We start from the raw sequence: 23,610 nt of genomic DNA, 5'->3' as shown, positions 1-23,610 counted from the left end.
GATTTAACAGTCCGGTGGACCATAAAGTCTCAGACTCACCATCCAGTTACCACATTCTAGACAACTAGCTAATGTGTCTGTCGAGGCAGCACAACCTCACATGGCTTGCAGTGGAAAAAAGCAACTATGGACCACAAAGTGAGCAGATGCACAAAGTACCACTGCTCAGCTGACGCATTCATTACAAAGTTAAGCAAAACATACCCTTTCAAATCCATCCTAACAGAAACTCTTTCCCTAGTTTATCACCATCACTCTGTTCACCCCAGGCCCCAGATAAAATCTCTCCATCTCTCAGTCAGTTCACGCTGAAGCAGTTCCCTCACTCTTCGGTTTCCTGACTTGTGGGGGATCCTCAGGCCCATTCAGGCTCTGATTTTTAAGGAGCCGAGCACCAATGGCCAGGTTCTTCACCAACAGTTGCATTTCAAACCCAGCCTTATATCATAAAGTTGGAGAAAACTGATTCTCCCAGTTTACCCTTGGAGGTTGTCCCAAGGTGTCTCCACCTGAACAAGCAGCTGGGGAGTTTTGAAAGTAACCAGTAGATGTGGTCTGCCTGGGGCAGAACTTGGCGAACAGTAACCAGAGAGGTTCTTTCAAGGAAAGACTGACCCGTAAAACAACAGAGGTGGCAGGAGCAAGGTGCAGAGACCAAGAAAAGTGTCTGCAGCCACAGGCATAGCTGGTGGAGGCTGGGAAAGGTATATGAGCAACTGGGAAAAAATTAGGTCAGAATACAGAGATTGAAAACCCGAACTTGGTTCAAGAAAAGAAAAACTATTTAAAGTTAAGATTTAATACACCAATTAAAAAGTTATGGAGACCACAAATTATCTTTTAAGAGTCTCAAGCATTTATCCCAGTTACATACAAGCTGCTGTAGGTATAGTCCAAGATAGTTAAGTTTTCTTGTCTTGGAAAAAGAGAAGTATTTTTGTTTCTCAGATACCATTGTATTTACACCATTTGATAAATACTGATTTTCAATAATCAAAAACCAACCAAACAAACATAAATTTTATGTGGTTTTTTTTTTTTTTTAACATAAACCAGTTTCACTTTGTAGAACAGCTTTTGCAATTTGTGTTTTAGTATCAACAGTCACAGCCTAAGACAAGCTGGAAGCAAAGCTTGTAACTGCTGTTATGTATTCTGCCCTCTTGGCCACGAGAAGTATTTTTTCCTTACCCATAACTGCTTCTACAGTTTCCAGGTTTTCACTCAAAAAATATCACTTCCTTGCCCAGAAGAGTCTTTCTCTCTGCAGAATACTTTGCAGCACCTCCAAAATTTCAAAATAAAGATTCTGCAGTTACTGAGGCAAAGTATGCTGGACGCAACTAAGGAAGATTCACAACTCCACAACACTATCACTTTAGAGCTGTGAAGACTGCTCCCTCCCTTCCATCTATGAATCTTTTACTAGCAAAGAGATAGCGTTTGAGGGTAAAAATTTCACAAGAGTTTAAGCAACCTGTTCTTGAACCTAAAAAACCTGGCCACAAAGAGCTCACATGGCACTTCGGTGCTAGCGGGAAATGCCTGGACCCCTAATACATTTGCTTGAATAATCAAATGCAGTAGGCTTAGTATTTCTCAACAGCATAAACCAGGTGTGAGATCCCACTTCAAAAATTGTTTATACGTACATCCGTTAAACAGTCATGGTTACATTCTTAGTATTTTCTACAGGTATTTTCATGTGCAGAGTAACACATTTGGATTAGCCTTAGAAATTCGTGCAGCTAGATGAACAAATTAATTAGGCTAAGTGAAAGCGTGAGTTGTCAGCACCTCCACTAACATTTGGGTAACTGCCATGGGCACACTCTTATCGTGTGGTATCTTGCAGTAAGCACTAAGCAGCTTGCTCCTTTTCATGAAGGAATAAAGGTATCTCTTATTTACCACAGAATACTGCTGGTAAGTGTGCCCACAGGCAGGTAGAGCAGCTACAAGATTTCAAGTTCATATTTGCACTTGTACTCACAATCAAGTTGTCTCCATCAAGAAAATGGGCTTATACTCTGACCTGCAAGTCACAGATGAAGAGGTTCCTCAACTTATAGACTATACATGTGGTAATCAAGTTGTAGCAGAGCAGTGGAGAAATCTCTTTAGAGTAATAGCAAGTTTATCTGTCTGCCTCGATTTCTTACTGTGTTTGCAAAACCAACACAAGATTGAGGCAATGACATTTTGTCACATTTATGATTATTCCATTAAGGCTTGCATAACATTTATGGCATCTTTCCAGTCCTCAAATTTAAAATAACCCAGGTAAGTTGAAGAAGAGTGTTTGCATTGAGCATATTTGATATAATGACTTGAAATGTTCATAGAAATTACTACAGTTTATTAAAAGTTGCACAGTAGATAGTAAAATGTTTATCTTCTGTCCTAGAAGTATCTTGATTTGTGCACGTAAACAAAAGAAAAGATGTTGGAACAAGCAATAAAGGCAACAAGGCCAGAATAATTTACACAATAAGCAAGTAATTTCTTAATTTCCTTTGTTCAGAAGCGTACAAGAATTTCGGGGGGGGCGGGGGGGCGAGGAGGGGTAGGTACATTAAATTTATTTATTTTACAATATTTAGTGTAACATACTGCTACAACATGGCATTTCAGATTCTAAAAGTTTGTTTCTTCAGTATATTGCTAGTATCTTCATTTTTATTGTACTACCTAATAAAAATGCATCAAAGACAATTATGTTAACAGATGCTTTCACGAACAAATACATTAGGTACTAGTATTATTTGTCCTCATTAATGCAAACCAAAAAGCAGTTCTTGGCAGGATATAAACAGTTGGTGCTTAAATATTTTAGGTAGCCAACTTAAGACAAGGTGTGGGAGTCTGATTGTTAACTGCTTTTGAAGATTAGGCTCTTTCCAAATGACACATGCAGCACAAAACCGAAAAATCATGAAGTAATTTCAGAAAAATTTAACCTAACATGTTATTAATTATTTATTTAATAACTTGTTCATGTCTTGAGTTATTTGCAACACTTTTATAATTGTTCAATAGTAAGCATCAAAACTTCTCTTACACATTGAATTGAAGTTGCTGTACTGTATCTAATACCATGTGGAGGAGCTAATTAGTTATTGACTTGGAATGCCTATAGCCAGTTTTCAGCACCAACTTTTAAAGGGTTTTTCAGTCAATCACCAATCGAGGCCAATTCTGGACTGAAGTCTGTGGTTGAAGATTTTTCAGACACATTTACAAACTTGCCATGCAAAATAACTGCAAGTTAACTAATCATTATATGGTACCAGCTCGACATCTCCAAACAACCTGTAGTCAGTAATACATATACTTCCAACAATATAAATAACACAAACATTTCTGTAAAGTTAAATTTTTTTGTTTGGTTGGGGTTTTTTTTTTTCTTTAAAGTGTAAGGACAATGAGTGATCTGCTGTTTAAAGAAGAAAATAAAAAAAGAAAAGAAAAAGAGGCCTGCCAAACCCAAAAAGGATAAAACCCCCTTTTTATTTCATAAAGGATTTTCCCAGTAATCTCCAAATGCTTTACAAGAATTAGATGTAAACTAAGACATGTGAGAACTATAGACTGCAGTAGCTTAAACATACATGACCATTATCACACTATTCATTCTTAAAGCTACTAGTGGAAGTTGAAAGCTAGAAGGCATAGGGGAAGAAGATTTGGTACATAAAATTTTGAGTGGGGAAACACAGAAAAGCTGTTTTGAGATGCAAAAGCCTTAAAGAAAGCCAGTCTCAAAATCTTTTCTGAGGCAGAACCACCGCAGCAGGGACCATTACCAACTTCAGAATCTAGAGACCTTTAGGTTTTAATGAGTGCATGAAGTTTTTTAATTAGTATGGTACTTTTAACAAGATCCTAAAATAATGGAGGGTCACTCCACGTGGAGCAAGCAAGCTTTCGCCCCCTGTGTCAGTCAAGGTATGAAACACAGCGTTCTACCTGTACCAGCCACTGCAGAGCTCAAAGTTGCGAAGGCCAAAGGGAGGAGCAGTAATTAAGGTTGTGAAGATGAAGAAAGAAGAATTTTTTAGGAAAGTCAAATCTGAGTCAAGGTTATATGAGTAATGTTAAAGAGGTGGCAAAAGGCAGATCAACAGATATGGGAACGTGGGCAGAAGAGCAGGAAGTTGGAAGCAAATGAAAGATTTGTGTCAAGAAAGAAAACAGAGAAGAGTTGTGAAGAAGGCTCTACGTGCCGAAAACAAAATCTGAAATAGTTCAGAACTAATTATAATATTTTTCCATTCAACAATTATGCCCTTTTTAAAAATTAAAAACAACCTGCATAGACATGCAGTGGCTGTGAGATACCGCCAATTCCTGAGAAATGTTCTGTGATTCATGCCAAAAACACGAGCATGTTAAAGTGTGGCAGGTCAAGCTGTCCTAATTTTTTTTTTTTTTTTTTAAAGAGTTAAACAACTCCAAACACATAGTACACTTTCAAAGAAAGACATGATTGTCCTTACTACAGCAAATTTGCCCCAGTTTACTAGGAAAAACATCTATGTTTTTAGTGCTCGAGGTTTATGGTTCACCTTACTGTTAATGTTGCCAGTAAGTCCTTGGACATTCTCACAAAACATCAAGTGCTTAAAATGCAAATAAACTCCTTGTGGGAATTCTTATTTTCTTTTTTCAAACTGCATAAATAGGCTAGGTGCTCAACTCCTGTTCCCCAAAGCCAGATTATGACATTTGAAAAGCATACTGTGTAATGAAATGCCTTTGAGAAAAGCCCTAGCTTTCAGAACATACCATCAGAGCGCTTTCTACTCCCTGTTACTCTGTCCCATGTTGTGTATATGCTATGCCCATCAACTGAAGCTCTTCTCTATAGTTGCAACATCCATTTTTAAAATAGTCATGGTGTCAGGGGTGAAAGTCAAGGGAAGCTTTATTAGAGGCAATAAGAGCTTTAATACAGATTTAATGGCTGTAATGTCCCTGCTATTAAAAATCCAAAAGCTATCAACTCATTTGACAACTTGAAATCTGATATTAATAAGATGAAAAGGGAGACTCACACCCTCCACACACACCCCAATTCTGAACACAATTTTATGTAAGACTGAAGTGGTTCTTGCATAATAAAGACTGAACTAGACATGCACTGTAGGAGGACTGTACCCAGAAGGCTGAATTGTTCTACAAGCTCAACATATGGGTACCAGTCAGGAAAAAAAAACACAAAAAAACAAACAAAAAAACCCAAACAAACAAAAAAAATCCCCATGCAAAGCCATACAGTCATTATTATATCAACATTTCAGTTACTAGCATTTTAATGAAATCATCCTCAGAAACAATGTAAGGCACTTGGAAATTAACTCAGTAGCTGTCCAGTTTTAATGATGGTACATTAGGCAATTTTATCTCACTTTCATTATGGAGCAAGATATCAAAGGACTATGCATTTTCTGCAGGATAAAAACATGCAGGTGAGCAGTTACTCCAGAGAAACTACTGCAGAGTAAATCCACACCCTAAACTGCCTTGCTGTAACTTGTTCCTGTAGCCATACCCTCTGCTTTAGTTTAAGTTTTTCAACTAAATTAAAACTACCTAAATACTGAAGAAGGGTTCCAAGTTGTGTGCACCAAGAAAAACAGCTGTACTGTTTCAAACGTTACTGCCTCTAGCAGTCCACGCTGTCTCTCCGCTGGAGATAATCGCCCAGACAGCAGACAGTTGCAGTGAATGGGCTGCTCTGCCGCAGCCCTCCAGCCCACTTCAGCACCTTAGCAGGAATAAATATACCTTTGTCAAGGGCAAAGGTTAGCACCGGGACCACAGGCTGGGACAGCCACAGCGGAGAAGGGCACTCACATCGCTGACTGCCTGGTACCCAGCATCGCCTCCAGCGCAGTGCAGGGCTGGGCGGTCTCAGACAGCACCACCTCGCACTGGCACAGCTGAATTGAGCACAACTCAGTTTTCAGATCACTCAGAATAGCCACAAAGAAGTTTAACACAATTTAGTCAATCTATTTCAACAGTTAATGCAGAATTTTCCGAGTGTTCCCATGTACACCACCCCAGAGAGAGAAACAAGAGTAGCATCTAGTATTTCTCCAATGAAGCAAAAAGAAAAGTCACAAGTGAGCAGAACTGTGGGGATCAGCACTTCAGTAAACTACAGGTTATAAAGGGATATATATCCCTATAGACAGGTATAAAATAAGCACCAAAACTTCCACACTGTAGGAGAAGAAAGAGCTTGAAAATGAGATAAACTAGAAAACAGCTCGATTTGTTAAAGGTTTTTTCAAACTTAACACACCGCAATATACACTCAAGTATTTTTACACTGCATAGAAAAGATGACTTTTAGATCTCCTAAAAGGTCCACTGCTACTGCAAGCCCTTCCCATGCCACTACAGAAGATGGCACCGAAGAAGAACAGGAGCTCCCCACCAGAGCAAGAAGACACGCACAGAAAAATAAGCTTCCAAGTAAATCCTGCACCCTACCAAACAGTGGCAGTCAGCCAGCCACAGCATATGTATTTGCTGACAGTAAAATTAGTAAGAAGCTACTGCAAAGTTATTATACTATCCAGATAACCAGAACTTCAAGCACGCACATTACCCAAAACCTAAATGGGTCTGCAGTTCTCTTGGTTTTAACTATCAAGAATTCAAATTAAAATTTACTTGATAAGCAGTTTTAGGGCTGAAACTGGAATTCACATCCTGAATTTCAAGAAGCAAAAAGAACCTTAACATCCCATTTAAGAGACTTAATTTCAGCTGAGCTGGCAAACAGCTAATCATACTTACAGTTCAACAGCCACAAAAATAATTTTCATAGCGTTAGAAGTCAGTATCAGCTCATTAAAATGTAACCTACTGGAGTTTGCACTTAATTCATAATTCTATCAATCATCATCCACAACTGTTACATCAAAAGTAACTATATGAAAGGCAAATCAAAGTAAAAATGTACAAGCATGTTTCATGGATTAAAGAAAAATGTAGAACAGAAGACACATTTGTGAAAAACCCGTTCTTTGGCAACAGTTACAGCATAAGACAAAATGGTTTGAGTAGATGAAACCCCCCATTCCAAGGGGAATTTCAGGAATACAAAATATTGTCTTCCAGAATTATTTTCTCAGACATTAGTTATATTGGAGAACACCAGCTACATAGAGCATTATCATGCTCAGTTTTGGGATTCGGGCTCCATATTTAAGCCAGCAGAATAAGCAAGAGTACACTCTTTGTACCACCTTACTTCATTTTTATTACTATTTTGATTTTTTTTTTTGTTTGGGTTTTTTGTTTTAGGTGAAACTCTTCAACAAAAAAAAACCAGAAGTGGTTAAATAGAAATAAACTAATACAAAACCAACCAAAATTTAAATTCAGAGTTTATTATACCAGTAGGAACCAAAGCATCACAGAGGGGGGCTAGCTTGGGGTGGGAGGGAGAGGTTGTGTGAGAACACAAAACCATAATCCCTGATATAATAACCATCTTTCAGATGCCATCAGCTTACTTAGAGTACAATAATTTCCCCACTGTTCTTTATTACTTTACAAAGTAGCACAGCAAGGTTACTGAACTGCTGGGGAAGTGCTTCTACAAGCCACCGAAAGGAAACCAGAAGGTAATAGCGAGTTGTGCTCTAACACCACTAAGGTGCTGAACAAAGCGGAACAGGGGTCTGTCAAAATACCTGTCATATATTCACATGGGCTTCTAGCTTCCAGAGGGCAGGAAAACAGAGAAGAGAAAGAACAGTTAAAAACCCTGTTAGTACAGAGGTTTGGTATGCAGAGAACTGTATGCGTTTAAGACTGACTACTTACACTATGACAAGCCTTTATCGTCTGGAAATCTTCACCGTTTCACTGTTAATAGATGAAACAATATTATAAATACTTTTACCAGTGGTCCAGATGTGCTGAAGGTTTGTTCCTGTATTTATTAAAATGTCTTGAAAATTTAATTTCAAGCTGCTTTATGTGAAATTCAGAAAAAAAACAAGTATAAGACTACCATAACCTTCCCTAAAGATGAATTTGAAGACCTAGTGCCCAGTTTCTGAGAGGACCACTTCACATAGTTGGTCACTTCACAGACTGTATAAAGGATTTCCTTCATTTTCTTTAACTGACATAACTGTGGTACTTGGTCTTACAGCTACAGTAAGACCAATGATTTCTGAAACATTAGCCAGAAAGTGGAAAGGATGGAGGCTGGAGAAGACAAGAGGCCCCGAGATAAGCCATCAGCGAAAACCAGCTGATCAGTCGTTTTCTGCAGCAGAGCCCCTTTCTTTGACAAGGTTCACACATAAACCAGTAGGAATAAACTAACATCCCTTGCTAGTCACTGCAGCTTCCTGGATCGCTGATCAAAGATGCTTAATTTAAATGCAAAACAATCTGCAACATTATTGCCATGTCTTAGTAGACCAGTAATAACTAAAGTATCCTTTCAAATGAAGAGAAATGCACAAGGTAAAGTGCAAGATGGCAAGCAACATGAAGAAAAAATGCAGTGTTTTCAGTTTCTCGATTATATGTTGTTACATTAGTTGTCTTCATTGATTTTAACATACTTCTTTTAAGCTTTATTAATTTCTATTCCTGTAATACGAACATGTCAATAATATGGAGTCAACCTTCGTAGCCTTATTCAGAACAGGCAATGAGTCCAAAAAGAAATAATCTGATAAGACACACTTGTAGCCAATCCCATTATCCCATGGGTACTTTCTCCAACAGAAGAAAAAAGTGGTAAGTCTTTTACAAAAGAAAAACTTTTAAAAGCTTCTTCTAAACTTTGCATTTTTCATTTAGAATGCAAAACCTGGCTTGCTCACTCCAAATGGTTAGCTGCACCACCAAGCTAAATACATCATGTATTTACTAGAAACCTTCATACAGCAGATGGTATCTGAATTAGGGCTATTAGAAAAGATGACATTTTCCTTCTGTTTTTTCTGTATCAGGAAAAGACCAAAGAAATTCTAGAATTACTTTAATACTTTGGCTTCCTCTCACCCTTTTTCCACCTCAGGAAAAGAGATATGAAGCTCATCGAGGCCGTATGTCATCTGTTGACTTTAGCAGCAAAAACGCAGCCAAAAGAACATTAAATCAGTCCCTTTGTTTTTTCTGACTCATCTGAATTTATATCCAGTCAGGGGTTTATGGGCATAAGCTTGTTTCAGAACCTGAGGTAAAACATTTTTCTTCAACTGTAATTATTTTTATTAGTAAAAATTAATGTACAAACATCTTCTTAATACTCTTGCCACAAACCAAAAGGTATGCATTAGTCAGTCTCAGAAAAATTGCTGTTTCCATGTACTCAATAGAGGTAATACTCTGTGCACGTCTTCATACACCTTTCTAAATCACGTGAAGATTAGTTTTTACAATCAAAGGAAAAAAGCAAAGTTCTGCGTAATGAGAAATGCACTATTTTTTAGTAGGTGCCCCTCAATATATGCTTAATATTTAAACAGAAAAAGGAGTAAAGCATATGCTGATAAAATTCAGTTTGCTACTCAGCATGTAAAATTACAGCTTATCTATCTAGAAGCATGTATCCATATAAATACACGTATAAGCACCCACATAGTGTTGTTCCTCAGCAGTAAATAAAAAAAGTGTATCCTCTCTCTAACCACATATAAAAGAAGAAAAAATGTGCTAACCTTTCAGCAAATAAATTCAAATCACTTTCTAAAGTTATCATGGAGTCTAACCTCTTGAAATACATAGGTTTAGCTTGCGTTTCCTTTCTTTTGGGAAATCTGCAAGCTGAGTATGATCATTCATAAGGTTCTTTGACACTGTATAAAGTCCCCTTCCCCCCAAAGAGATCACGCAGATGGAATAGTAAAAGATTAAGAGGCCCGAACCCATACACAGCTAGGGAAGAAAGTGAGTCGGGAGTGCGTGTCCGTACACGTTCGTGCGCCCATCTCACGCGCGCACACACACACAATGACACAGAATGGTGGGGATTACAATTACAGTGTTTTTAAAAAGTTTAAAGAAACTGGCAGACAGGTTGACTCGTTATTTATTTATAGGAGCCGTGAACAGGGCCAAGAAGCTTCTCAAGCCAGTGCAAAATTACTGGCAGAAGGCAGGACCCAACAGTTCTGCATTCCTGTGCAGCAGCTGCTTGTCAAGAGAGGGATGCAGGAACCTACGTCTAAATTTACTTTTGATATCAGCACATAAAAATCCTCTTTTAGAATTGCTGGTGAAAGGGGAGTTTCCTGCACTTGTCATTTTACATTTTGTCTTTCAAACCCACAGTTCACTTGCCTAGCAAAATGCAAGTGCGACATTTAAAAACCACTTCAGTTCTGCTGCTTTTTAGGTAACTTTTCTATTTATTTATTGGCCTGGAAAATCTTCTTGGGAGGGTACAGGGAGGAAGAGAAGGGAGTAGTTAAATACTATAAGCACTGAGAGACCTTTCTCATTTCTAAAAGGCTTTGACATGAAAGCAGAAGTAAAAGATCAGTATCCACTTAAGAATATTTTCAGAAATTTTCTGGTGCCTTCATACAACATGCAATTTATTTTAATTCTTAGTCTTTGTTAATACTTCCAGCTCATTAGAAGAAGAGTATCAAACAACAAAAAAAAAATAGTTAACTGCATAAACCACACATATTATACTGCTTTTACTCAAAGACTGCATAACACATAAAGCAGTACACTACAAATTAGACCCATAAATAGCTAACAGATTGGGAAACAGAGGCAAAGACAGGTTGAGTCGTGGATTGTGGCAGCAAAGTTCCAGAGCAGAGTCCAGGTATAGGTCCATGGTAAGAGACTGCAGGTTTGCATGCTGGCTAGAGGAGGATTACTAAGAGAAAATGACTGCTTTTTTTAATTAATTCCTAAACTCAAAGTCAACCAGTCAACTAGAAATCCGAAATCTGTTGGAGCTTTATTGAATTTAATATAACTGAATTTCTGAAAATTTACTAAAATGTTGGTATTCTATACAAACATCATGATAGATCATTTAAAATACTCATTCTGAATAAATTAATAATAAATAGATTTTTTGTTAAACAACAAATTATCAGAGTTAGAGGATGAACCACTAATTAGTTTAATCATTTCTGAATAGGCTGTGCCTTTGCTTCTTCAGTCTGGAGGTTCTTTACTTCTGCTTTACTTCTGACAGGAGAAAACCCACAGTCTCCAGACAAGCCTGACAAAGAACAACTACTGCATTGTCCACTACACACTGCTCCGCAAGAGATGTGGAGCTGGAGCACCAGAGAAGACAGCTTGCCCTGAGTGCAACCATGGCCAGCTGGAGCCAGCACGGGTCAGCACACAGGCATCTCTCGGCTCTGCTAAAAATTTACCCTCAGAAAGATACTGGGTTTAATGTTACTGTGGTGGCTGGGTATTCAGAGGACCTGTTGAGAAGCATGAATCTGGGAGCTCACATGTCTGATCATCCTAAAGGCTGTCTACAGACATTCACTATATAAACAGACATGTGGAGTGAAAATTATATCAAATCTCAGCTGCCTGCTATGTCCTTCCACCAAAAATGCCCAGATTTAGCACTCCATAAATTCTGCAGGTGGCAGAAGTGCATGGACACTCCATAATCCACTCCAGGAAGAAACACAAACTGATTAGCTTAAGCACGCAATGAAAATAGCTTCTGCTAATACAGATGACATGGTGAAGCAAACTACAGAACGTTTGCTTCAGAACGCATACATGATCTTCTGGTTTAAGAGGCAAGCGGATGGTAACAAAAAAGCTGGAGATGGGAAACCTGTGGCAAAGTCTTCACCACAGTTGGATTCCTCCTCCCTCCCACCCCTTAGTGAAATTAGAGAAGGCTGATTTGGAGAGAAAGGGTTACACTGAGAAAACCACACATGGATATGGAAGCATCACCAGCTGAGCCCACTCAGCAGCTGAAGCATCAAGGAAAGGCCAGCTCAAGTAAGATTTGGGCCTGACTGGAATGATGAAGTGGGACATCACAAAAATCCTGAGAAAAGGCAGTCTTGGCTACCAGTAAGGAAAAGCAATGCACGGTGTTGCAGGGCATGTACACAAAGATGACTGAAAAACAGAACTGCAGAAAGACTTTCGTTGGCTCTTCTTGCTCTCTCCATTAGCTGTGTCTTCCAAAAAAAAAAAAAAAATCCATCTTTGCTTCAGTTTCCCACTGAGATTCCTTTTGTTTTCCTTCCCTATCTTCTACTTCTATCCAGTATGTCTTAGTAATATAAGCCACAAACTCAATTACTGTCTCCACTCTGTTACTGTACATATCAGCTTCAAAACTCTAAAATGTTTGCTGTCTAAGTGACAAAAATAATCCTTAAGTTCCCACTACAACCACTTTTCTTCACTGAATACCATCATAAGAGCTGTCCTGCAGTATGTAAGGACGTCACATCCAGAATTTGCTTCAGGATTTAGCCACTTGGTTGCAGAAGTCTGCCATGTTACCACCCATTCTCTTCCACAGCAGAAGTAGGAAAAGCACCCTTTCCTTGCAACCGCTGTTCACGTTTGCTTTAAACACCAAAGAAGGTGTATTTATCCTGACATCTTAGACTGTAAACTGGAGGACCTGAGAAACAGGCTCACTCTGCTTTCTGCCACTGGCAGAAATATTATTTCAAACAACTGTAACTAGATTCTTCAAAAAACACATCTCAAACCACCAAATCTTATATTTCTTATGTTGAGAAATTGCAGGTGCTCCTTTTATTCTTACTAGGCATCAACAAATTTACAGGTACCAAAATGGTTGAGGAGGAGGAAGATTACAGATCACATACTTAACACTGCCAGCAGAATAGGACGACGTCACTAAGAATGGAAGTCTACCCTTCCCTCATAACCCATCCTTGTCCTCTTGGCTCCCACACGTACATCCATCTTGCCCATATATCCACCTTACATAAGCATTTGTGTAATTGCGTGCTGAACCAGATCAGGGAATGAACTTGCACACAGATCAACCTCTTCTTTGTGAGTCTAATTTTAACTCCTGTTAGTTTGCCAATCCCCAGCTTGGAGGAGGAAGAGGAGAAACACAGTGGAGCAGAGAAGAGTAGAGGCAGCATGACCTCCTTCTGCATCAATAGTAAGTTATACATCCAAACCTGCCCAGGGAACCACCTTGTCTAGCGTCTACCCTCTGTCTCACACTTTAGACACCTAAATCTTTTTCTAAACAGAATAATACAAATGAATTATTAGAGTGAAAATGATTTTTTTTTAAATCTCTGCAATTTAAAACTCATGGACACCTTTTGTTCCATCAGAACATGTTAACTCTGCCCTCTGTATGTAAATCAAAATTGTGAGTTCAAGGTGTGTCAAACATTGAGTAGTTTCACCTATATCACTGTTGTTCCATCTAAAAGACTTTTGCTGCAAGCTAATCTCTTTAATTTGTAAAACGACATGCATAGTCAATTTAAACATTCTAAAGCTGTAGAGGGGCAATACAAGAGAAACTGAGAAATTATTAGTCAACAAGTATTTAAAATCATAATAAAAACACTTTAGGAACTTTGTACATTGTACAAAGTTAGTTTATATGACTATTGCAAAGACCAAGTTTCCAATTTCAGAATGCTGAAAGCAACCATTTAACACAACCCTAGGGGGAAGGGGGAATCTGCATTTCTCTTCTGCACTTCTCTAGTGAGTTTGATTTCCAACATTCATTTTTCAACCAGTAGTTTTAATAACATTAAGCACTATTCTAAAGAAATGCTCAAGGACATAAGTGGAACCTTAAATGAATTCCTCAATATGGTTTCTGTGCACTTAAAACATCTCATAGATAATACCTCCCTCCAGCAAAATACATCCTATTACAAACAAATTGCTTTTATCAAGTTCTAAAGGAAACAGTTCAGCCTTTTCTAAAGCAACAGTTCTGTTTGCTTTTGTTCTTAAGCAACTAACATCAACTACAGAAGGGTTATTAGCACAAGAAAAAGTGCCCAAATCCTTTCTGTTGCTAACATGAACGCACACTAGGAACAGTGTATGGAAGATCTCCATTTTTAGATGTCTCTGCAAAGTAAGGCCTTTGCTAAACATTCCTATAAAATCTAAATAATTTGCATTTGGGGGAAGAGGGGACAAAGATACCGTAATACCCTGAAATACTGTACTCCACATGCTGCATCTTCTAACTGGCTATTGACTCAAGGTACAGAGCACAATTTTAGATCTCCTTCAACTGAACAGCCCACAGTGTATACAGAGCACTTTAAAAAACCAAAAGCTTTGTACCAAAAGTTCTTTCTCTAATATCTATCTGTATTAACCTCTTGTTCATAATGAAATGCCCCAGCAGCTAGCAGAGCCAGCAAAGCCTCCCTCCTCTCACGCATGGCTTTTGGGAAGGCTGCTATGTCGAAAAGGCAAAATTATCTTTGCCCAACGACATGCAATCCAACAACAAAATCCCACTCCAAATGGCTTGACAGAACAAATGCATGGATTTTTATAGACTTAGGTCAACTCCAGAGTGTATAAACTGAGATAATGCTATTCAAAGAAATCGAAACTAATGTTCCTGTCCCATATTCTGTACTGGTTTGAATCTTGCCATAAAGGAAGTTACTGCTGAATATTTTTTAACTGACCGAAATTAACAGATTAGCCAAAAAACTATACCCAAAAAGTCACTTAGCACCTTTCAGCTACCTTCAGGATAAGAAAGCCAGAAACAAAATAACCCCAATATTACAAGAAATTAAAGATACACTACACTAAATTATTTGCATATTTCTAGAAGTATGAGCACAAGTGTATTTGGTGTTATAATTTGCCTCAGTTTGGGCACTTCCCTAAATTTGGACCTGTGTTGGGAGAGTTTAAGCTAACATAAGTCTTACATCAGAAGAGATTCAAGGTAAACATAAAAGTCATACTGATTTAGAAGCACAATTGAATTTAATCTTTTAAAAACACTTGCACTTTCATCTAAGAATTAAAAAGGTGCATTTTAACAATAATCTGATCTAGTAGCAGATGACGCTAGAATGACCTGTTGAGCTTTCTGTCACCACCTCCAGCCTCACGCTTCTTCTGCGCCAGCTCACACACACGTAAACTCCCAGTGAGATCCCTCAGGGAGCTAATCCCGCAGAAAAGGAGCTCTGTAGGAGACGAGTGAACACTTTCTGTGGGTTTAACTCCCTGAATGAGCTCACCACAAATCAGGTGAGTGTCATCTGCCAGGCCATTAAAATGGGTGGCAATACCTAGTGGTAGTGAAGAGGGGAATGAGGTTGTCTCCTTGTGGTAGAAACTATCCATTAGCTCAGCCCAAGGACAGGACATGTATTGCAAGCCTGCAAGTTCACATCGTTCACCAGTTTTATTATTCTGTCATGCTTTTGCTGGCTACCGCTGATCTTAAAAACAACTTAAAAGGAACAATTTTAAGGTATCTAAAAATAAAGATCCATTGAGAACCAGGGTTTTTAAAAAGTGCATTTGGTATTCTAGCTTCTTTAATATCTCTTTGATTTAAAGACAGTACCAAATTAAAATTTAAACAATGTTTTTTAAATACCTCTAAGCAAGTACTCTCACAGGTATCTAACCTCCTATGTTTCCGTTTTTTCACTGCAAGGTTTGTTAAAGAAGTTCTAAAGGTCATTTCCATGGCTTAGGAGAATTTGGCTAATATTATGATAAATATTCTTGGAATCTAATTTTAAAAAAAAAAGCAATGAAATAAGCATAAACATGACTTTTATGGATCTCGCCATCTTTGGTCTACATCCAAATGCATGCTAAAAATAGTAAGAACAGAGTTATATTAAACCAGGAAAGTACAAGGTGTCTTGATGCAAAGTTTGGTTTACATAAAATAGAAAAGTATTTTTCCAGAGGATGTAAATTAAAACAGCTAAGAGAAAAACACCAGACAAACTGCTCCCCATCTTAAGATGACATTGAAGAGTTGGTATTTGCATATATGCAAGAAACGGATCCCCGTGAAATCGTGCCTGAGGTACCATTCTTAGAAGCAAAAAAATCACAGGTAAGAGCATATAAATAAAGATTAGAGATATATACAATTTTTGGTTAACTTGAGAATTTAAATCAGTTACTAAATGATTACATTAACTCCTAATTTCAAGAGCAGACAGGACACATCCAGAATAGTACCAGTTTTTTTCTTGTTCAAGATACAAAATAACTAAATACCTGAATTCTTCAGAAATCCACAATAATTTTTAAAAAGGCAAAAGATTCTGAATACACTTAAATCACCAATGTACCAAAGCAAATTTTTAAATGTTTTCCTTTCTCTTACTGATGTATCCCAGAATCCATTAACTTAAATTTATTCACATACCAAGAATACATTAAGACTTCACAAATTTGTTTTTCTCCCTTCTCAATTATGCCAACATCAGTAAAGCACTATTATTCCAGAGCCATGAAAGATAGTTGTCTTTTTTGTAACAGCAACCATCAGCTCCCAAAGTTCCAAGAGAAAAGACAGAGACATTGGGCACCAGCTTTGCTGCAACTCATCAACAACAGATAAGACCTGTAAAGTAGCAGCACTAGTCATGCAAAACACCTGGTGCTGCAGGCTGGAAATAACAACACCAGCAAGAAAATTCTCTAGAGTATTTGTTATTGTTATCTTAGATACTGTCTTGTATTTCCTATCAAGATATCAAGTTCATGCATGGCATTTGAGTGTATATATATTTACTAGTTCCATGAACACATACACTTCCCTTAAACATAGCTGAATACAGACTTTTCAAGGTGTTCCTTCTCACGCTGTATCTAATTGCATTTCAGCACTCTGCCAAAGCAACAGCTGTCTCCTTAGGGAAGTAATAATTGTAGCATGAAAATCAGGGTTGCACTTGCTTTCTGCTTTTGCTCATGGCTACTATTCCAAAGGTGGGGAAAAAAAACCCAAACAAAACCACAAACATACCAACATCTGGAATTTAACAGAAAAAACTGACAATAAATACCAAGGAACAAGGTAAAAAAAAAAAAGATCCTTACCAAAACCTGAAACCCCACTTCTGGCCGCTGTCATTAGTTATTATGAGAAAAATTAAATAAAACTTATTTCAGAAGATGTCTGTGACTTCTATTCCAGGCCTGCCTTAGTTCATTCATATCTTTTAAGAAAACATTTGCTCTACATCAAAAAATTAATCCAAGCCCCTATTTACTATTAAAGACTCGAGAACAATCTAGTCTCACAAAACTTAATTGGTGATGGTAAGTTTCTGGACACATATCCTTATTTTGACATACTGGGGCAATCACAAAAAATAACCAAATAAAAGCAGTGGCTTTAAACACTGCTTACACTACATTTCCTACCATATCTACTACTGATGTTACAATGGCATAACTATTAGAACAGATTTGGCATATTAACCCTCATGTTGTTTGTCTCATGCCAAAAATTCTAGTTACAATGCAAGTGGCAGCAAGCACTATACCCATATTAGTATTCTTCTTTTTGCAACCTTTAGTAGTACTTCATGTAAGTATGAGGAGTGGTGGGAAACTTTAAGGGGAAAAGGGTAACTAAGACAAGGCAACTGGCTGCCCTTGTCATCTGCAGTCAACTTAAAGAGCCACTTCAGGTCATGAGAAATTTCAAGATGACAACTCTTTCATAGTTCTCTTCCCACGGTCAGAAAAAAATACCACATGGAAAAGAAATACTCCATGAAAAAACCCTACTCGTCCACTAGCTTTTACGGTAACTTGCACGTAAGCCAAACAATGTACAAGTGTATCAATCACTTTCCTACTTAAATGCCTTTTCGAAGTCACGCACAAACTTATAAGAATGTTCAACCAACATGTATCAGCTGGCTCCAGTACTGTTTTCAGATATTGGTATCTGCAATCCTTTTACCGGATCTAGCATCATTGTCTGAGCTCAGATGACTCAGATAAAAACAATGTGAAAACGTAGTTTGTTTTCATGTTTAAAATCTCCATTGGTCTCCTGCAACAATAACAGGAAGAGCTGTACGGATCGATATGCAAGATTACTAATAGGGACTTTTCTTCTCCTACCCAACAACATGCATGTGGAACTTTCTTAACTAGGTAATACATGCAACACTTACAAGATCTCTGTGAAGCACCCAGTTTGCATGGAGGTAATGGATTCCATCGAGGATCTGGTAGAGTAGGGATTTAACCATAGATCTTGGCAACTGCATGGGCTTTTTATTTGCTTTTGAGGCACGGTGAAACTTGATAATATGCTAGAAATAAAACAAGTAGAAACATGAAGCATGTTAGATAAGTAGAGAGTTTTTTTGTTGTGTTGGTTTTTTTAAACTATTAACACTAAATAATGGAATGAAATACAAAGTTTGTTGAACTTTGCAATTGAAAGTAATAGTGATATGCTCACAATTTTCTTAAATTGTTTGTACTCTCCGAGTTCTTTAAAAAACAGCTGTCAAGCTTTTGCTAGTATCTAAAGACTGGCTACTTACCTCCAGTAAAGGGTCTTAGACATTGTCCTCCCTCCCTCCTCCCCATTTGGGATCCTCTTATCCTCAGCTGCTAGAGCAGAAGCTTCCAAACCAGCAGTATCTACCAGAAAGAGGATCGCACTCTATGCTTTCACACCTTCCCTCCTCCTGTCCAAACCCACCCAGGACAGAGTACTTACAACTACTTTACTGTTCCCCCTAAATCAGAATCCCAGTAAAGAGAGATTAAATAAATATTTAAATAAAGATTAAAGGGGGGGTACATGGGGGGACACGGGACACAACGACGACTCCAAAAACCTCACACCACAACATCCGGGTGAGATCATGTTCAAACATCTAAAAATGGTTATATTCTCGCTTCTGAGTTTTGGCTGCATACTTCATTGATGATAAAGTAGCGGCTCTTAGATTACAAAAGTCAGTCAGCCCACAAGAGGACAAATACCACTTGAAAACATGGAATGCAGAAAGGGACCCCAGCATTAGTCAGTTGAAGGAATGAAAAAGAGATCATGAAAAGATTGCTGAGAGATCATGAAATATTCATAAACTAATTAATATTTATTTTAAGATCAATGTGGAGATGATGGGTTAGGTTTGGGTTTGCTACCCCATACAAGAAATAAAGTGGGGTGAGGCCCTTCTACCTTTTAATCCTCAGACAAGGTGGGGCTATGCAAGGCACAAAGACAATCTTAACATATTGCCATTCAGCAAACAACTAAATCCATGCATTCAGATAAAAAAACCAAAAAAAACCAACTCCTTTTTGAAGGAGATTCAAAGAAGCATTTCAAATAAAATAGTTTTCAATTATGTGCTTTTTGAAAGACAGAAATAATAAATGCAGTTTGCATTTTTACTGAAAGCGATTCAAAATGCTAATCTGTCGAGTGACAAGACTACTAATTACCCAGTTCTTTAAATAGGATTTGTCTAGTTCAAGATCATCCCCCTCCCCAGGTTAAAGAGGGGTAGCCAATGGCTGTGCTTTCATTGGACCTCTGCTCCCTCCAGCCTCCCCCCTCGCCAAGTTTGTCACTACTATTCCCAATGAAAAGGCCAACGGGTTAATGTTTCCTCATGATAAATGCTACCTCTGGCTGTCACCAGTACTTTAGCCACCGACAAACTGTGCTTAGCAAAGATATAGATAATAGTGTTTCAAGAGAAATAAAAAAAGCAAAAAAGCCCAAATAAATCAGAACAGCAGCCTGCTTATTCCCTATCAACAGCAATGCTCCCACTGAGCCTTCCACTACCACACGTACAACCGTGAAGGCTGTATATTAAGAACAGTATAAAAGAAATCTACAGGATTATCAGTTTTTAATATACAAATGAGGATCAGTAAATAAAACAAGCTGTCAGTACCTGATCCTTTAATTGTGCAATCACTCTGAAAACTATAATGGGAAGCCTTAAGGGATAATTTCTGTAGAGAAGTTTTTTCTTGTCATTTGAGACAGAAGATTCTGTGTCGAAACTTCAACTGGGAGTCCCTACCTTCCAGTACCACACAATGATCACTGGATAATGACCTTCATGTGTAATTACAGTACGATTTGTAAAGCAGTGATGATACTATAAACTCCCAAATATGCATCTTTATTAATACACGCTACAAAAAAATACAGGAGCACTAACAGGCAAAGGTCATAACAGAGACCCATAAACCCAGCCCAGCCCTTTTTCAAGGTGCATGTAATCACTAAAAGGGATTTCTATACCCATTTAAAAACTGACCAGTATGCACACAAAACGTTATTCCTTATAAGAAAGGCATACAGAAAATGAAACCGAAAAAGGGTCTCCTGGGACGAAACAAGACACGATTAACCACGGCTGCATTGAGGAGGAACCTGGCCCCACCACAGCCCCCCCGGTACCTCTGGAGGAAGGGAATGCGACAGCACCAGGCTGCTGCCCGCTCGGTTCTGTCCCTGCCCTCCTGGGTGACTCCTGGGTTCCTTCCAACAGACCGGGAAAACCCTACCCGAAGGCTTTGTCCCATGACAAACTAAGGGACTGAGCAGATGTTTGAAGCAATGCGAGAATCTGTTCAAGAACAAGACACTATCAGTCAAGCAGCTACTAGTAACCAGGGCCATCCACCAGATCAGCAGAGCAAAGCTTACACAAGGGTAGAAGAGGGGAAGGTTTCTTCCTGCAGCAACTCAAAGCAGCAGCATCCCTCTTTATTCCTCTTGTTCCACAGGAACGCCTAGGTGAACTTTTGAGGCAGATAATCTGCCCTTACACTGAGCTTTAGGTATGCAAGTTACCTCTAAACCAGAGCTAGCATAACTAAATCCGTGCAATGCTAAGCTAAGTTACCCAGCCAGACTTGCCAGCAGAGGCTCACCACCTCACCCACCAAAGCTGGCACACGCTCCAGAAGGCAGCAGAGCTTGCTCTTATCTGCCCCTGAAATACCACTTAGGCACATTCTAAACCATCTTGCTCTGATGCTTGCTTGTCCCAATCAGAAAGGCTAAGAAAGCAAGCTCCTTTCTTGAAAGTTATTGAACTGCAGAAGTGAATTAAAACTGATAGGTTTGCTTTAAGCAAGCAATATCACCATTGCTACAAAAGCAAATAAAAATTACCATTGCCAATTTACTCTACAGAAGTTTATATTTCATCAAACCGCAAATTTCACCCCATCACAGTTTAGATTAGAGAACACAACAAAAATTAAACTGAAAACATACTGCAGGGCCAAATACTACAGGGAACTGAAAAGCTGAATTTGCCCCATGCCATTGGAATGAATCCACAGTACTTGTGACCAAGTCGTACTCTCAAGAGTTTTGTAAAAAAAAGTAGTTCATCCAATTTCTTGTAGGCAACTAGCCATATGAAGAAAGACCAACACACATAACCAACGCTACCCAGCAATTTTAATGGCAGTGTCCATCTAAGAAACAGAAGAGCAAATAGGTGCCATTGCTGAACAGTATCTCTTTTACCAGAGGCAGCAAGTCCAAGCTTTTTTCTTATTTCTTTATATTTTCAGAAATATATCTATATGGCCCTACCACTGTTGTGGGAAAATACTCCTCAAATTAAAATAAATAAATAAATAAAAGCATCAAACCAGAAAAATGAATGGTCATAACAAGTTGACAAAAGTTTTGGAGATCAGGTGTACAAGAAGCTCCAAAGCAAAGAATGTCATACTAGTACAACTACGCTAAAGAATTTTTTTAACTTGAGCAATTCTGCTAACTTCTACTGTGGCATGGAGACGTGCTCTTTCCGTGTCAGAACATTTAAGATTTAATAGTTTAAATCCAAGACCTCAGGCGTAAAAATGGGTGCAGGTACCAGCACAAACTAGGATGTTCTTTATACGTAACTGCACTGTGCAAGTGGATGAGGCATTCTCTGCTAGCTTCCCTTCCTGAATAGTCCCAAAGTGCAGCCTCAAGTACAGCATGTAATAGCCGTAATCTTAGACCTGGTACGGAATAATTTACATGAATTATAGGAATTATAACCTGCATTTCCCATTCCCCAGATGACTGCCCTAGCAGCTAGGCTTCATCAAAACCACACTCCTCCTTTCTCTCATTCAATAAATCTTTTTTGCAGAATAGCACAGCATCAAGACAGTCCCCTGAGTTGGGACTACAGATTTGAATCTTAACAGGTACAAAGAACATTTGGCATCTCTCTCTGAAAACCAGGAGCTGTGCTTGGACATTGCAGCTTCTAACCCTTAGGTATGCTCAAGTTTTTTGCTGAATCTTACCCCTAATGAATAACCACTAAGAAAAAACATGAAGACTTCCACAATCCAGTCAAGCCAGACAGACATGTTTGTAGCAAGAAGACAAGCAGGCAGAGGGTCAAACAGCTTCAGCACTCTCCGTGTCTTTTTTCACTGTCACTCCCTAAAAATAACTTAATTCTCATATTCTGATAGACCACCTGACACAAAAGCTGGAATATACCCAGATGCAAAAGTTTAAGGAAGCCTTAATTGTCAGCGCGCACTACACAAGTCACACGCTACAGAACAGAAACCCATCCACAATGTTATCCAGCCATAATTTCATTTTAGGTAGCTCCTTAGAACACTGCAGATGCAAGCTCTCCCTTCTGATCTATCTAAAATGCTTCAAAATGAAAGAAGAAGAATGCATGTCATATGATGTAAATGAAACTCCAAGCAATATTCAAATATATTCAGCAGAAATAGCGACGTTGCTTTCCCTTTCTGTGCATCTGTACTTTCAGACTCATGAATCTTAAAAACATGCTGCCACCAATTGGATTCCAAAAACGTTGTGAGCCAGTTAGGTATCCACTTCTGAAAATAAACATAATGTAAAAGTATTTTAATCGCTTTTACATATTTTGTTTTAAATTTAAACAAGGCATTGACTTTGTGGCAATGGCTTTAAGTCTATATTCTAAATTAAATTAATATTTCACTGACCAACATTAAAGTATACATTTATTAACATTCTAGAAAAGTAACGAAGCTTCCAGAGGCTTGCTATAATTTGCTGTCTGCAATCTCCAGGACTATTGGTTTTATTTATTAACTGCTTATTACCAATTTTCAACTTCAAAAAACCTAATAAAATTGAGAGGAAAAATGGATGAACCGGCTTATTTCAGTATGACCATTTTAGCTTCTGCAAAGGCAAAACCGTATAAATGATAATAAAGTGAAACAGAGCTAAGCATTTTGAAAGAGAATAGTGGTGACTCATGAAACAATATTCAATCTAGTAGTTCGTCTGCCTTCTATGTTACCTAGTGTGTCGAAATTGGTTTGGAAATTGGCTGACGAGTAACTAAGTACATTTTCTAAATACTCCACCACAAAGTAAACATAATGCATGACAATATAGAGCAAACTCACTTAGTTTGTTCCATGAAAAACCCTAGTATTCCCCCAGCAGTTAAATGAGCGTTCAAAAAGATCCTAATTTTAGCCTGCTTCCAAGGAAGTCAAGCTGATGCAAACATACTCTGCGTTTGTGTCATCTCATTCCCGATTCTGAGAATTGCTGTTTAGTACGACAGAGGTTAAAACAAACAA

General features: G+C 38.3%; 1 protein-coding gene across 2 annotated transcripts in view; it reads right to left on the bottom strand.

The window, feature by feature from the left end:
• Window positions 1-23,610, bottom strand: part of CDK19 (cyclin dependent kinase 19) — a 127,012-nt gene that overhangs the window by 48,109 nt on the left and 55,293 nt on the right. For both annotated transcript variants that reach the window (XM_069805078.1, XM_069805079.1), the window contains exon 4: window positions 18,171-18,311. In XM_069805078.1, the coding sequence (XP_069661179.1) occupies window positions 18,171-18,311 (141 nt within the window). The remainder of the gene's footprint in view (window positions 1-18,170; window positions 18,312-23,610) is intronic.

The sequence above is a fragment of the Haliaeetus albicilla genome, chromosome 17 (genome assembly GCF_947461875.1).
Source record: "Haliaeetus albicilla chromosome 17, bHalAlb1.1, whole genome shotgun sequence".
Taxonomy (NCBI): domain Eukaryota; kingdom Metazoa; phylum Chordata; class Aves; order Accipitriformes; family Accipitridae; genus Haliaeetus; species Haliaeetus albicilla.
Note: the sequence above shows the minus strand (reverse complement) of the source record. Positions and strands in the feature narration are given on the sequence as shown.